Genomic DNA, 16,306 nt, shown 5'->3' on the forward strand with positions numbered 1-16,306 from the left:
CATCTTCTTGAAGGCGAGACATCTTCCTTTATCAAAATCGTCCATAATACTAATGCAAGCTAAGCAAATAAATGATAACTTCTACAATATATTTAACAGTTTTACATTTAAAAGTATTTCCATGGCGCTTCAGGTGGAAGTAGTGTGCACTTTGGAGTGGATCGACGCATGGGATTGCAAACACTTTTTCCTACACCACTGGAAGTCTTGTGGCGTGGTGTTGCGCTGTGTCTGACTCAAATATCGCACCCTATAAAGAGGGCCACGCAACTCATTGATTTCAAATGTTACTGTATTTTTTTCCTTTTGTATTTTATTATTTAAAAAAAGAAATGAAATAACAAAAAAAGTTTTTTTTTTTTTTTTTTTTTTAAATATATACCGTATATAACTAGCTTTGCCTTAGTATTATCACCTTCCCTTTCTCAGACCATTCATCTCTAGCCAACAATGTCCTGGGAGCTTCTTCCTGCATGGCAACAGCCATGTATAGATACACTCCAGCTGTTAGGTTTCCGCCTGCTGGGGACCATACTATAGGTGCTGCAATGTGAAAGGGAGGGGAAGCGACATGAACCAGGCTGAGCTGGGACAGCATGAGCACAGTTGGGCCATTTCAGCACCACCCAGGCAGTAACAGACTGGGGGGATGGGCCGCATTATGTTTTCACATAGCATCACTGTAGAATGATAGAAATGATCAGATAAAAGGCATGGTTTTGTGTCCTTAGATCTGCTATCATGTTGACAAAGTTGTGGCTGTGGATGATTTGATACTGAGCATCAGCGCTTGGAGAGAAAGCAGCCCCAGAATGTTTGTCTTGTCGTTGTCTTGGCAACGACATTTTAGAGCACACAGTATCATGGCTTGATGTTGTAGGATAAATTATTTCTTAACATGTGGATGAACCTGGTTGTTATAGATGATGATTTCCATTGTGACACCCACATAGGTGAAGTGAAACTGTTCCATATCAGAATGTGGGTCACACATATTAAATCACTCATGTATGATTATATCTACACCTACTGCTGTAGACTGGCCTTCATTATTAATGTTTCCTGTACTTGTGTTTTTCTAAATTGTGTGTTGGACAGTGCCTACCTAATTACTGCACTTGTTATCTGCTCACTTAGCATATAAAACAGGAGGATTATGGCTCAAGAAGCAGGTCAGTTCTTCTAGCTCAGTGCAGTGCTGCTCATGTTTCCCTTTGGGTTGTATAACCCAGCAGGTCAGCTGCCTTTGAACCTCCAGCAGCTTATCAGGAGCCGTATGCTCCGCGCTGCAGTACGTTGTCATGTGAATCATTCAAGATGCCGAACAACATCTAGGCCAGTGGAGGACAATGTCTACAGTGCTGTGAAAAAGTATTGGCCCCCTTCTCAAGTTCTTTTTTCCCCACTTTGTTTGAGATTATCAAACAAAGCAAAGCAAAGCAAATTTATTTATACAGCGCATTTCATACACAAGGTCACTCAATGTGCTTTACATGATTAAAAGCATTTAAAAACAAAGAAAAAAACATCTTATACATATTTAAAACAAAGAGGGGAAAAAATACAATTAAAGCAGCGAACAGTGCAAGAAATATCATTTAAAAGTGGAAATGCTCTAAAAAGCATGGGAAAAAGAAGAGTTTTTAACCTGGGCTTAAAAACATGCACACTTGGGGCTGACGTCACTTCTGTTGGCAACTTATTGCATTTGTGTGCAGCTTAATAGCTAAATGCTGCTTCACCATGTTTGCTTTGGACTCGGTGCTCCACTATTTGACCTGAGTCTGTCGATCTCACAGCCCTACTGGGTTTATATTCCATTAGCATTTCATTCATGTATTCAGTACCTAAACCGTTTAGTGATTTATAGACCAGTAGGAGAACTTTAAAAACTATTCTAAAGCTGACTGGAAGCCAGTGTAAAGACTTGAGAATTGGAGTAATGCCCTGACCTCTTTGTTCTGGTCATAACCCGAGCTGCAGCGTTCTGATTGAGCTGCAGCTGTTTAATGCTCTTTTTAGGGAGTCCAGTCAGAAGACCATTACAATAGTCAAGTCTGCTTGAGAAATTCCAAAACAGACGAGAAATAAAGTAAATGACATTTGTCATTCTGGAAAGGATTACAAAAGCCATTTCTAAAGCTTTTTTCATATGGGGAAAACATGGAACAGTGGTGAGCCTTCCCAGGAATGGCCAGCCTACAAAGATTAAGCAAAGAGAACAAGAATGACTCATTCAGGAGGCCACAAAGGAACTCAGGACAACTTCTAAAGAACTGCAGGCCTCCCTTGCCTCAGTTAAGGTCAGTGTTCATGACATAACAATAAGGAAGAGATTGGGAAAAAATGGCAACCATGGCAGAGTTCCAAGGTGAAAAACATTAACCAAAAAGAACACCTTTGGAAAAAGACATCAGAATAATTCCCAACTTTTGGGAGAATATTAAATGTACTGCTGAGATGAAAGTTTAGCTTTTTGGAAGTGTGGGTCTCGTTACATCCGGCGTAAATATAGTACAGCATTTCATAAAAAGATCATCATACCAACAGTCAAACATGGTGGTGCTAGTGTGATTGTCTTGGGCTATTTTGCTCCCTCAGAACCTGGACAACTTGCAATGATTGATGGAACCATGAATTCTGCTCTTTAACAGAAAATCCTGCAGGAGAATATTCAGCCATCAGTTTGTGACCTCAAGCTGAAGCGCCCTTGAGTTCTACAGCAGGATAACGATCCAAAACACACCAGCAGGTCAACTTCAGAATGGCTTAAAAAACAAAATTAAGGTTTTGGAGTGACATAGTCAAAGTCCAGTGTTGAATCCAATTGAAATGCAGTGCCATGACCTTAAAAACACTGTTCATGCTCGAAAACCTTTAATTTTTTGCTGAATTCTGCAAGGAAGATTTGGCCAAAATATCTCCACAGAGATGTGAAAGACTCATTCCAGTTATAGAAAACGCTTGATTTTAGTTGTTGCTGCTGAGGATGGCCCAACCAGTTATTAGGTTTAGGGGGCCTTTTCCTTTTCACACAGGGCCAGGTAAGTTGAAATTGTTTTATTTTTTTCCCTTAATAAATTAAATCACCATTTAAAAACAGCAATTTAAGTTCACTTAGGTTATATGTGTCTGGTATTTTACATTTGTTTGACGATTTTAAACAAAGTGGTAAAACTATGCAAAAATATAAGAATTTGAGAAGCGGGCCAATAGTTTTTCATTGCACTGTAAATCATTCAACACTGTTTGCTAGCCAATTATGGTGTCGAGATTAGGGCTGTCAAGATGAGTCGACTAGTCACAATTACACCGATGTTTACTTTAATAATCGATGTCGTTTATTTTTTGGAGGCTTTGTTTTTCTCTCAGAACTGCCTGTATCAGCCTTGCTGGTGTCTGCCTCTGATACACATGCACAGTAGTCGTAATCCAGGTCAGACGTGATTTTATCGGAAGAGTTTTTAAAGAAGAATGCGATGCAAAGCCTATGAGACAGAATGTTCCTTTCATGGCAGCACGACAGTGATGGATGAGCATCTAAAATGCAAGTACATTGTGGCTGATTCAATTTCGGACAAAGAGGGACGACAGTCATCTTTGTAAGCTATTTGGGTAGTTAGCTGTTAATATTAACGTCAACGGCAGTGAGCTACTTGCTTAAAGCCGTAAATGTTAACATAATCTTAAGGGCTAACGATGATGATTTAATTAGCCTTCGTACACAGGTTATGTGTTTGATGAAATGTTAACCACAGATATGAATAGCAAATATATTTACTGTATATAGCGCATTTCATAGACAGGGTAACTCAATGTGCTTTACATGATTAAAATCATTTAAAAATAGAGAATTATTTTTCAAAAGGAGCTTCAAAACATTAAGAAAAATAAAAAAACAGCTTTAAAACAAAGGGGGGAAAACACACTGTGCAAGAAAGATCATTTAAAAGTAGAAATGCTCTAAAAAGCATGACGAAGAAAAAAACGCCGTAGCAGCCCTGCTTGACAACATGCTACGTGGCGGTCACATTGGTGGGGGCAACATTCCTATCAAAAGGCAATGCACGTGCATTCAAAATAAATCATAACTTTCTCATTTTTCAACCAATTTTCACGAGGTTTACTTTTTTCTTAACACAGTTGCTATTAATACGGAACATTTAAAAAAAAAAGAGCCAAAGAAAAATCTTACCTGTCCACCTAGTATTACCAGATCCCTTGTAGTGATTGTACATGATTGTGCAAAGTTTTTGGTTCCATTTTAAAGGGCACTAAATAGTTACAGCTAAAAATGTGAAAGGTCAGACTATCTCCTGCATTTTAATTCACAATATATATATATAGGTGGCACGGTGTCCGACTGGTTAGAGCGTCAGCCTCACACTTGTGCGGACCCGGGTTCAATCCCCGGCCCCGCCTGTGTGGAGTTTGCATGTTCTCCCCGTGCCTGCGTGGGTTTTCTCCGGGCACTCCGGTTTCCTCCCACATCCCAAAAACATGCATAAATTGGAGACTCTAAATTGCCCGTAGGCATGACTGTGAGTGCGAATGGTTGTCTGTTTGTATGTGCCCTGCGATTGGCTGGCAACCAGTTCAGGGTGTACCCCGCCTCCTGCCCGATGACAGCTGGGATAGGCTCCAGCGCGCCCGCGACCCTAGTGAGGATAAGCGGCTCAGAAAATGGATGGATGGATATATATATATAAAGATGTCAGCTGCAAATTTTTATTCAACATTGAACGTACTGTTACCTTAATTGTCTTTATTTTTAGTTTGCCCATAGCTTTAACACTTCAAGCTGCAAGTTAATGATGGTTATATAAGAGCAACTACTTGCTGGTGCGATGGCCTGCAATTTACATATTAGTCGACTGATCGCAAAAATAATCGTTGATTAGTCGACTATCAAAATAATCCTTTGTGGCAGCCCTAATCTAGATACAGAATGCTAGGAAAACGCTAGGATTTAAAATTTCTTCCCATAGAGGGATCCAGGTCTAAACCTCAACGAGCATACAGTCTCTCACTTGCATGAGACTTGGGGCAGCCCCTCAAAAGGAGGCTAATTTAATCAAGACCAGAAATAGTGTTTTTAAAGTTCTTCTTGCTATCTGGGCTATTTTGACGAAAGCATGTCAAAGACATTAAGACACCTGGGAACTGTTTAAAATTGTAATAAATGCTTTAAACGCTTTAAACGATCGTTGCAGTTCCACTTAATTTGTAGCTTGCTTTAAAATAGTTGCAGTCTATCAAAACAAATCAAGACGGCATTTCCGTGGGCTTTAGTATTGACATCATGTTGCTCTTTAGACCAATAAACTGGGTTGCTACCAACACTGCTGGTTGCAGCCAAGCAGGGCACTACATTTCCCCCCCCTAAAAAATTCAAGACAATTAATCAACTGTTAATTCTACACAATGATCAGAATTGTCAATAATTATTCAATCGACTAATTGATTTTTAGCCTTATCACCTCAACAGGTACTCATTTTATCATATCTTGATATTTGATATTCTCTAACCCTGTAAACTGATTGCGTACATACAGTATGTTATCCCTTTTGCTTTGTTTTTTATTTACAGTATTACTTGTTGTAAATATTGAACTACAGTATATTGTTGTCATTTGTTGGTATTATTTTTAGATTAGATATAAATATTGGATTTTGTCTCTATTTATTTGGTCATGCAACAAATCAAATCAAATAATCAAACACCTGGACCTTGAAATTAACATTTTAAGTACAAAAAAACGTGACTGTTCTTATAAGGGTGGCACGGTGACCGACTGGTAAGAGCTTCTGCCTCACAGTTCTGAGGACCGGGGTTCAATCCCCGGCACCGCCTGTGTGGAGTTTGCATGTTCTCCCCGTGCCTGCGTGGGTTTTATCCGGGCACTCCGGTTTCCTCCCACATCCCAAAAACATGCATGGTAGGTTAATTGAAGTCTCTAAATTGCCCCTAGGTGTGAATGTGAGTGCGAATGGTTGTTTGTTTATATGTGCCCTGCGATTGGCTGGCAACCAGTTCAGGGTGGACCCCGCCTCCTGCCCAATGATTGCTGGGATGGGGTCCAGCACTCCCACGGCCCTTGTGAGGATAAGCGGCTCAGAAAATGGATGGCTGGATGGATGTTCTTATAAGTTGATCATTTTCAGATATGTACCAACTTTACACAATCAAGTACAAGTCCATGATTAAATCAAAACACTTCAAAGCGGCCCATGAATTGGTAAATTTTCAGTTTGCTCTTGCATTGGTGATTGTAAGAATGAAAGTTAATCTTGGCCAAAATGGAAAACTTCGTCAGTCCTACTGCATAGCTGCCATTTCACCCAGCAATCATAGTTTGATATGGTATGCAATCTTATACGTCCATCCATCCTCTGCTTATCCGAGGTCAGGTCGCGGGGGCAGCAGCCTCACCAGGGAAGGCCAGACTTCCCTCTCCCCAGCCACTTCCTCCAACTCTTCCGAGGGGATCCCGAGGCGTTCCCAGGCCAGCCGAGAGACATAGTCTATCCAGCGTGTCCTTTGTCGTCCCCGGGGTCATCCTAATCAGATGCCCAAACCACCTCATCTCGTTCCTCTCAATGCGGAGGAGCAGCAGCTCTACTCTGAGCCCCTCCCGGATGACCCACAGCTCATGACCATTCGTGAGGGTAGGAACGTAGATCGAGCGGTAAATCGAGAACTTCGCCTTTCGACTTGGCTCCTTCTTCACCACAACGGACCGATACAAAGTCCACATCACTACAGACGCTGCACCGATGCGCCTGTCGATCTCCCGTTCCATTCTTCCCTCAGTTATGAACAAGACCCCAAGATATTTGAACTCCTCCACTTGGGGCAGGATCTCATCTCCGACCGGGAGAGGGCACTCCACCCTTTTCTGACTGAGGACCATGGTCTCAGATCTGGAGGTGCTGATTCTCATCCCAGCTGCTTCACACTCTGCTGCAAACCGGTCCAGTGAGAGTTGGAGATCACGGCTTGATGGAGCCAACAGAACCACATCATCTGCAAAAAGCAGAGTTGCAATACTGAAGCCACTAAACCGGACCCCCTCTAAACCTCGGCTGCTAGAAATTCTGTCCATAAAAGTTATGAACAGAATCGGTGACAAAGGGCAGCCTTGGCGGAGTCCAACTCTCACCGGAAACGAGTCCGACTTACTGACGGATATGCGGACCAAACTCTGACTCCGGTCGTACAGGGACCGAACAGCCCGTATCAGGGGGTTCGGTACCCCATACTCCCGAAGCACCCCCCACAGGACCACCCGAGGGACACGGTCGAAGGCCTTCTCCAAGTCCACAAAACACATGTAGACTGGTTGGGCGAACTTCCATGCACCCTCGAGGACCCTGCCGAGGGTGTAGAGCTGGTCCACTGTTCCACGGCCAATACGCAAACCACACTGCTCCTCCTGAATCTGAGATTCAACTTCCCGACGGACCCTCCTCTCCAGCACCCCTGAATAGACCTTACCAGGAAGGCTGAGGAATGTGATCCCCCTGTAGTTGGAACACACCCTACGGTCCCCCTTTTTAAAAGGGGGGACCACCACCCCAGTCTGCCAATCCAGAGGCACTGTCCCCGATGTCCACGCGATGTTGCAGAGGCGTGTCAACCAGGACAGCCCCACAACATCGAGAGCCTTTAGGAACTCCAGGAAAATCTCATCCACCTGCCTTGCCACAGAGGAGCTTATTAACCACCTCGGTGACCTCAACCCTAGAGACAGGAGCCCGCCTCAGAGACCCCAGACTCTGCTTCCTCATGGCAAGGCGTGTCGGTGGAGTTGAGGTGTTCTTCGAAGTATTCTCCCCACCCACTCACAACGTCCCGAGTCGAGGTCAGCAGTGCACCATCCCCACTATACACAGTGTAGATGGTGTACTGCTTCCCCCTCCTGAGATGCTGGTGGACCAGAATTTCCTCGAAGCCGTGCGGAAATCGTTCTCCATGGCCTCACCGAACTCCTCCCACGTCCGAGATTTGCCGCAGCAACCACCAAAGCTGCATTCTGCTTGGCCAGCTGGTACCCATCAGCTGCCTCGGGAGTCCCACAGGTCAAAAAGGCCCGATAGGACTTCTTCTTCAGCTTGACGGCATCCCTCATTGCTGGTGTCCACCAACGGGTTCGGGGATGACAGGCACCGAATACCTTACGTCCATAGCTCCGGTCGGCCGCCTCAGCATTGGAGGCACGGAACATGGTCCACTCGGACTTAATGTCCCCCGCCGCTCCCGAGATGTGGATGAAGTTCGGCCGGAGGTAGCAGTTGAAACTCCTTCTGACAGGAGATTCTGCCAGACGTTCCCAGCAGACCCTCCCAATACGTTCGGGCCTGCCAGATCGGACTGGCATCTTCCCCCACCATCGGCGCCAACTCACCACCAGGTGGTGATTAGTTGACAGCTCCGCCCCTCTCTTCGCCCGAGTGTCCAAGACATGCGGCCGCTAGTCCGATGACACGACCACAAAGTCGAGCATCGAACTGCGACCTAGGGTGTCGTGGTGCCAAGTGCACGTGTGGGCAGCCTTATGCGTGAACATGGTGTTCGTTATGAACAATCCGTGGTGACTACAAGCACAAGCTTATACGTTTCTATTGTTAAAGGTTGTGAAGGCGTATCAAAATAATAGCACAAACTATTTGAATAAACATGGTACCTAGAAAGTGGAGTGATGCATGTAAATATAGTCAATACACTGTAGTCCTGGACTGGTCGCCATCCAGTCACAGGGTACATACAGTATAGACAAATAATGACGCAAATAACCATCTTTGTAACACAAAGCATCCATCCATCCATTTTCTTCTGCTAATCCGAGGTTGGGTCACGGAGAAAAGCACCCATAGTTAAATCACATACAGTACAGTAAGGGTTCTTTGTAGCTTTATACTGGAAAAGGCTTAACTGCGGCAAGGGAGGCCTGCAGTTCTTTAGAAGTTGTCCTGAGTTCTTTTGTGGCCTCCTGGATGAGTCATTGCTGTTCTCTTGGGGTAATCTTTGTAGGCCGGCCACTCCTGGGAAGGTTCATCACAATTCCATATTTTCTCCATGTGAGGATAATGGCTCTCACTATGGTTCGCTGGAATCCCTTAGCTTTAGAAATGGCTTTTGCAACCCTTTCCAGACTGATAGATGTCAATTACTTTATTTCTCGACTTGTGGAATTTCTTTAGATCGTGTCATTTTGTTGCAGCTTTTTAGATCTTTTGTCCAACTTGATTTTGTCGGGACAAATTCTGTTTACGCGATTGCTTGATTGAACATGTCTGGAGGCAATCAGGCTTGGGTGTGATCAGTGAAAATTAACTAAAAATTGTGATTTGCCACAATTAATTCATGATTTAACAAGGGGGGTATTTATTATTTCACACAGGGCCAGCTAATTTTGAATAGTTTTTTTTTTTTCCTTAAAAAATGAAATCACCATTTAAAAACAGCATTTAAAGTTCATTTGGGTTGTATTTGTCTGATATTTACATTTGTTCGATGATCTAAAAGTTGGGAAACCATGCAAAATATAAGAATTTGAGAAGGGGACCAATACCTTTTCACAGCACTGTATATATCACTATCCATAATATTATAGTTACCACTGTATGTATGTATGTATCTGTCTGTGTGTCTGTTTAGGTGTCTGTTTGTCTGTCTGTCTAGCTATCTAGCTATCTATATTATCATTTGGGAGTCCTAACTATGAACAGCTAATAGGAGTTTTGTCGGTGCTCAAACTGTCAGAAATTTTTAACAATGCTGAAAAAATATGAACATTGTAGACATGATTTTTGTGACTGTTTATAAAATAGTAATATAGTAGTAGTAAATAATGTTGTGTATATGTGTAATTCTGATGACTTCTTGTAACTGTTTAAATTTTGTATTTCCCTATTATAGCAATACAATCTATAGGTACACAAGTAACTCCCCACCCAAGCTGTTCAGTATAGTGTGCTGTTGTGAGCTACCAAGTGATACGCCAGTTCCAGTGAAGTTAGAACGTTGTGTAAAACGTAAATAAAAACAATATGATTTGTCCTTTTGAACCTATATTCAATTGAATACACTACAAAGACTACATATTTATTGTTCGAACTGATAAAAGTTTATTCTTTTTTGGCAATTATTCACTTATTCTGTGATTTTTAATGCAGTGCCGTCTGAGGAATTGAAGGTCATAGGCATTCAATGTTGTTGTTTGGCCTTGCTGCTTACGTGCAGAGATTTCTCCAGATTCTCTGAATCTTTTGATATTATGGCTATCCATCCATCCATCCATTTATTTTCTACCGCTTAGTCGGGTCGCGGGGGCAGTAGGTTTAGCAGGGATGCCCAGACTTCCCTCTCCCCAGCCACTTCATCCAGCTCTTCCGGGGGGATCCCGAGGCATTCCCAGGCCAGCCGAAGGACGTAGTCTCTCCAGCGTGTCCTGGGTCGTCCCCGGGGTCTCCTCCCGGTGGGACGTGCCCGGAACACCTCACCAGGGAGGCGTCCGGGAGGCATCCGAATCAGATGCCCCAGCCACCTCATCTGGCTCCTCTCGATGTGGAGGAGCAGCGACTCTACTCTGAGATCCTCCCGGATGACCGAGCTTCTCACCCCATCTCTAAGGGAGAGCCCGGACACCCTGCGGAGGAAACTCATTTCGGCCGCTTGTATCCGGGATCTTGTTCTTTCACTCACAACCCACAGTTCGTGACCATAGGTGAGGGTAGGAACGTAGATCGACCGGTAAATTGAGAGCTTCGCCTTTCGGCTTATCTCCTTCTTCACCACAACGGACCGATACAAAGTCCGCATCACTGCAGACGCTGCACCGATCCGTCTGTCGATCTCCCGTTCCATTCCTCCCTCACTCGTGAACAAGACCCCAAGATACTTGAACTCCTCCACTTGGGGCAGGATCTCATCCCCGACCTGGAGAGGGCATGCCACCCTTTTCTGACTGAGGACCATGCTCTCAGATTTGGAGGTGCTGATTCTCATCCAACAAATTCACACTCTGCTGCGAACTGCTCCAGTGTGAGTTGGAGGTCACGGCTTGATGAAGCCAACAGAACCACATCATCTGCAAAAAGCAGAGATGCAATACTAAGGCCACCAAACCGGACCCCCTCTACAACTCGGCTGCGGCTCACCGAACTACTCCCATACCCGAGTATTTGCTTCAGCAACCACCAGAGCTGCATTCTGCTTAGCCAACCGGTACCCATCAGCTGCCTCAGGAGTCCCACAGGCCAGAAAGGCCCGATAGGACTCCTTCTTCAGCTTGACGGCATCCCTCACCGTTGGTGTCCACCAACGGGTTTGGGGATTGCCGCGACGACAGGCACCGACCACCTTACGGCCACAGCTCCGGTCGGCCGCCTAAGCAATGGAGGCATGCAACATGGTCCACTTGGACTCGATGTCCCCCGCTTCCCCGGAACATGAGCAAAGTTCTGTCGGAGGTGTGAGTTGAAACTCCTTCTGACAGGGGATTCTGCCAGACGTTCACAGCAGACCCTCACAATACGTTTGGGCCTGCCTCGTCGGACCGGCATCTTCCCCCACCATCGGAGCCAACTCACCACAAGGTGGTGATCAGTTGACAGCTCCGCCCCTCTCTTCACTCGAGTGTCCAAGACATGCGGCCGCAAGTCCGATGACACGACCACAAAGTCAATCATCGAACTGCGACCTAGGGTGTCCTGGTGTCAAGTGCACGTGTGGACACCCTTATGCTTGAACATGGTGTTCGTTATGGACAATCCGTGACGAGCACAGAAGTCCAATAACAGATCACCGCTCGGGTTCTGATCGGGGGGGCCGGGCCCCATGGGTGCAGGGCCGGTCACCAGGCGCTCGCCTTCGAGCCCCACCACCAGGCCTGGCTCCAGTGGGAGGCCTTTGTGACCCGCGTCCGGGCAAGGGAAAACGAAGTCCATTGTTTGTCGTCATCATTAGGGGTCTTTGAGCCGTGCTTTGTCTGGTCCCTCACCGAGGACCTGTTTGTCATGGGTGACCCTGCCAGGGGCATAAAGCCCCAGACAACTTAGCTCCTAGGATCACTGGGACACACAAACCCCTCCACCACGACAAGGTGATGGCTCAAGGAGGGGATTATTATTATGGACCATATATGATGAAATCTCTAAATTCCTTGCAATTGTACATTGTTAAACTTTGTTATTAAACTGTTGGACTATTTGTGTTGATGAACCTCAGCCCATTCTTTCTTGTGAACAACTGAGCCTTTCGGGGATGTTCCTTTTATACCCAATGATAACACTCACCTGTTTTCAATTAACCTGTTCACCTGTAGAATGTTCCAAACAGGTGGGGTTTTTTTTTTAATCGTTCCTCAACTTTCCCAGTCTTTTGTTAGCTCTTGCCAGCTTTTTGGAGCGTGTTGCAAGCATCAAATTCAGAATGAGAGAATATTTGCAAAAAAAAACATAATATTCATAGATTTGAACATTAAATATCGCCTTTGTCGTGTATTCAATTGACAATAGATCAAATAGGATTTGCAAATCATTGTATTCTGTTTTTATGTTTTAAACAACATCCCAACTTCATTGGAATTGGGGTTTGTAATTAAAAGCTTACCTGGAGCCTTGCAGCGCTTACATTCATTGTTAGAAAATGAAGAAACAATGTAAAACTGTTTATCTGTTTATCATCACAACAGGGATGCATTTATTATTTTATGTGTCTTGTGATGGACTTTTTCTAGCTCAATTGAAGATGTGAGTTTTTACTAATTTGTGACTTCACATCATTCCCCTTTGTTGGTTTGTCAGCCTACTGATCGATATTGCTCTGTGTTCTTGTTCAGATCCGAGTGGCTTCCCAGTGTGTGACCAGTGCCTTCACCTGTACTCTGGCCCACTCTGTGACCATTGCAGCGCCGGCTTTTACAAAGCTTCCGGGGCTTGCGTGCCATGTGACTGTAGTGGTAATGCAGATCTTCAGGGTCCCAACCAGCTCTGTCACCCCGACACCGGCCACTGCCTCAGCTGCATTAACAACACCACTGGGCCCCAGTGCCAGCTCTGTGCTCATGGGTTTGCAGGGGACGCCCGGGCTCATAACTGCAGCCGTCTAAGTAAGTATCTAACATCAGTTAATTTAGAGATCACATCATTTACCATTTTGACACTTCTTCAATCTTTTGAGATCAACAAAGTAAAAACTGCTGATTTTGTCTTATAAAATATTCTATTTACTTGATTTGTAGACTGTAAAATCCTGACTCATCAGAGATAGATTATCTTATCAATAAAAGCAGTAACGACATCATGAAAGGCGCATAAAATTCCTCCTGAAATAGCAAGGAAAAAATCAGTGGTGATTTCTTTTTTTTTTTTTTTGCATCTTTGTCACACTTAAATGTTTCCCATCATCAAACAAATTTTAATATTAGTCAAAGACAGCACAAGTCAACACAAAATGCGTTTTTTAAATGGTTTATATTATTAATGGAGAGAATAAATCCCAACCTACATGGCTCTGTGTGAGAAAGCGATTGCCCCCGAAACCCAATAACTGGTTGGGCCACCCTTAGCAGCAACAACTGCAATCAGGGGTTTGCGATAACTTGCAATGAGTCTCTTCCAGTGCTGTGGAGGAATTTTGGCCCACTCATCATTGTAGAATTGTTGTAATTCAGCCACATTTGCGGGTTTTCAAGCATTAACCACCTTTTTAAAGTCATGCTTGAGGTCACGAACAGGTGGCTGGACATTCCCCTTCAGGATTTTTTGATAGACAGCAGAATTCATGGTTCCATTTATCACAGCAAGTCCTAAAGCAGAAAAACAGCCCTAGTCCATCACACTGCCACTACCATATTGTACTGTTGATATGATGTTCTTTTTTCTGAAATGCAGTGTTATTTTCACGGGACACACACACCTTCCAAAAAGTTCAACTTTTGTCTCGTCAGATTTTTTTTCCCCAAAAGTCAAGGCGATCATCAAGATGTCTTCTGGCAAAATTCAGACGAGCCTTAATGTTCTTTTTGCTCAGCAGTGGTTTTTGTCTTGGAACTTTGCCTTGCAGGCCGTTTTTGCCCAGACTCTTTCTTTTGGTGGAGTCATGAACACTGCCCTTAATTGAGGCAAGGGAGGCGTGCAGTTCTTTGGATGCTGTTGTGGGGTCTTTTGTGACCTCTTGGATGAGTTGTCGCTACGCACTTGGAGTAATTTTGGTCAGCCAGCCACTCCTGGGAAGGTTCACCACTGCTCTATCTTTTTGCCATTTGTGGATAATGGGTCTCACTGTCGTTCACTGGAGTCCCAAAGCTTTAGCAATGGCTTTATAACATTTTCCACACTGATAGATCTCAGTTACTTTCTTTCTTATTTGTTCTTGAATTTCTTTCGATCTTGGCATGATGTCTAGATTTTGAGGATCTTTTGGTCTACTTCACTTTGTCAGGCAGGTCCTATTTAAGTGATTTCTTGATTGAGAACAGGTGTGGCAGTATCAGGCCTGGGTGTGGTTTTAACGGGGGAATCACTTTCACACAGGGCCAGGTTTTTTCCCCCCCTCTTAATAATAAACACCATTTAAAAACTGCATTTTGTGTTTACTTGTGTTGTCTTTGACTAATATTAAAATTTGTTTGATGATGGGAAACATTTAAGTGTGACAAACATGCAAAGAAATAAGAAATCAGGGAGGGGGCAAACACTTTCTCACACACACACACACACACACATATATATATATATATACATATACATTATATATATATATATATATATATATATATATATATATATATTTGCAGTGTTTTGTGCCACATCAACTGCCACAAATCTAGACTGCCAACATTTGGATTAATGTATTAATTTACTGTAGGGGTGTTTATTATGCAGGTTCTGGTCAAGCTCCAGACACAGGTGCCATTCTATACAGACCCAGAGTGATTATTTAATTGTTGTTATACCAGCACCACCACTTTTTAAGGATTTAGTGTAGTCTTTGCGGGTGTACGACAGGCGGTCGTGCTAACCAGTGAGGTCACCATGCCGTCATCTTCACTAGTGTTGGGCATTGAGAATCCAGACCCGATTGGAATCTGGAAAAACATTCCGGTTCTCCCAGAATCGTTCAAATTTAAATATTTCGGTTCCCAGTTTCGATGCCTACAGTCCGCCGATCCCGAAGAAGAAGGGGCGAAAACCAACATAGAAGAACGCGCACAAAGAAGTGCTTGTGCCCAACGGCGGCGGCGAACAAAAGTGTGTCTTAACATTGTTGAAATAAATGACCAGTTGCCTCAGTGCAACACTTGGAATAAGATTATATTGTGTAAAGGAGGCTTTCACGATTTGTAGAAGTCTGACGTGCTCCCTCCCGCTCCGAGCCTCAGCCTACACCGCATGGAACTTCAGTCAAGCCAAATTGGGCGAGTGAAACAATAAAATACGTCTATACCAACATTGAGCCAGCTAACAAGTTAAACGGTGGGTTGCACTTATACGCTGATGGTTTTTAGCATTTATTTTAGACTTCAAACCAACGTAAGAGCTGATGACAGAAAAAAAACGTTGCCTCACAGTATCATAAACACAAACCTTGTGCCTCATCGGTGGGTAGGTAAAGGAATCAACGTTTTAGAGCATTTGGTTCCGTCCAACTTTCGTTTTCAAAATTCACCGGTCGTGTGAAGTTACTTTTCGTGCCAAAATGCTGAGTTCCGGTGCGTACCCTTCAAAATAAAAGACTACAAGCTTAAAACAGGAAGTCAATTAAAACTTGCACTTAAATCATTTGATGTGATAAAACAGTCGCAAATAACTATTTTAACAATGCTATATTTTACTTTTAGCTGAAACATTAATTCATGAATATGAAGTCAATTGGGGTAGTAATAGTTCTACACACATTGCCTTTTAGTGCATAGGTTTGATATTGATTCTGGTTAAAAAGAACCGTGAGTCAAATGTTCATTTTAGTCTATGCTGCGGACTGCTAAGAAAATGGATGTTCATAATTTGGACACCCTTTATTTAAACCATGCAAAACATTTTGACCCAGCCCCCTAAAAGAATCAGAATCGAGGAACGTTTGTAACCAGAATTGAAATGAGGAACCGGAATCAGGACCAGAACCGTTAACATTCAAACGATGCCCAACCCTAATCTTCACGCATTGCTCTCAAATACTTGAAAATTCTAACATTCCACATAATTTTACTATGTTCAATCAAAATGAACTTTTTCAGTGCAAAACAAGCTTTACTTCTTTGCTGAAATCGTTTTGCCAGCTTTCGTCTTCCACTGTGGC

General features: G+C 43.6%; 1 protein-coding gene across 2 annotated transcripts in view; it reads left to right on the forward strand.

Moving 5' to 3' along the window:
• Positions 1-16,306, forward strand: part of si:ch211-158d24.2 (multiple epidermal growth factor-like domains protein 9) — a 72,933-nt gene that overhangs the window by 54,497 nt on the left and 2,130 nt on the right. For both annotated transcript variants that reach the window (XR_009768350.1, XM_061673117.1), the window contains exon 5: positions 12,846-13,115. Coding sequence is in view for 1 of the 2 variants with exons in the window: in XM_061673117.1 (XP_061529101.1) it covers positions 12,846-13,115 (270 nt within the window). In the remaining variant the exon portion in view is untranslated. The remainder of the gene's footprint in view (positions 1-12,845; positions 13,116-16,306) is intronic.

This window comes from Phycodurus eques, chromosome 3 (assembly GCF_024500275.1).
Source record: "Phycodurus eques isolate BA_2022a chromosome 3, UOR_Pequ_1.1, whole genome shotgun sequence".
Taxonomy (NCBI): Eukaryota; Metazoa; Chordata; class Actinopteri; order Syngnathiformes; family Syngnathidae; genus Phycodurus; species Phycodurus eques.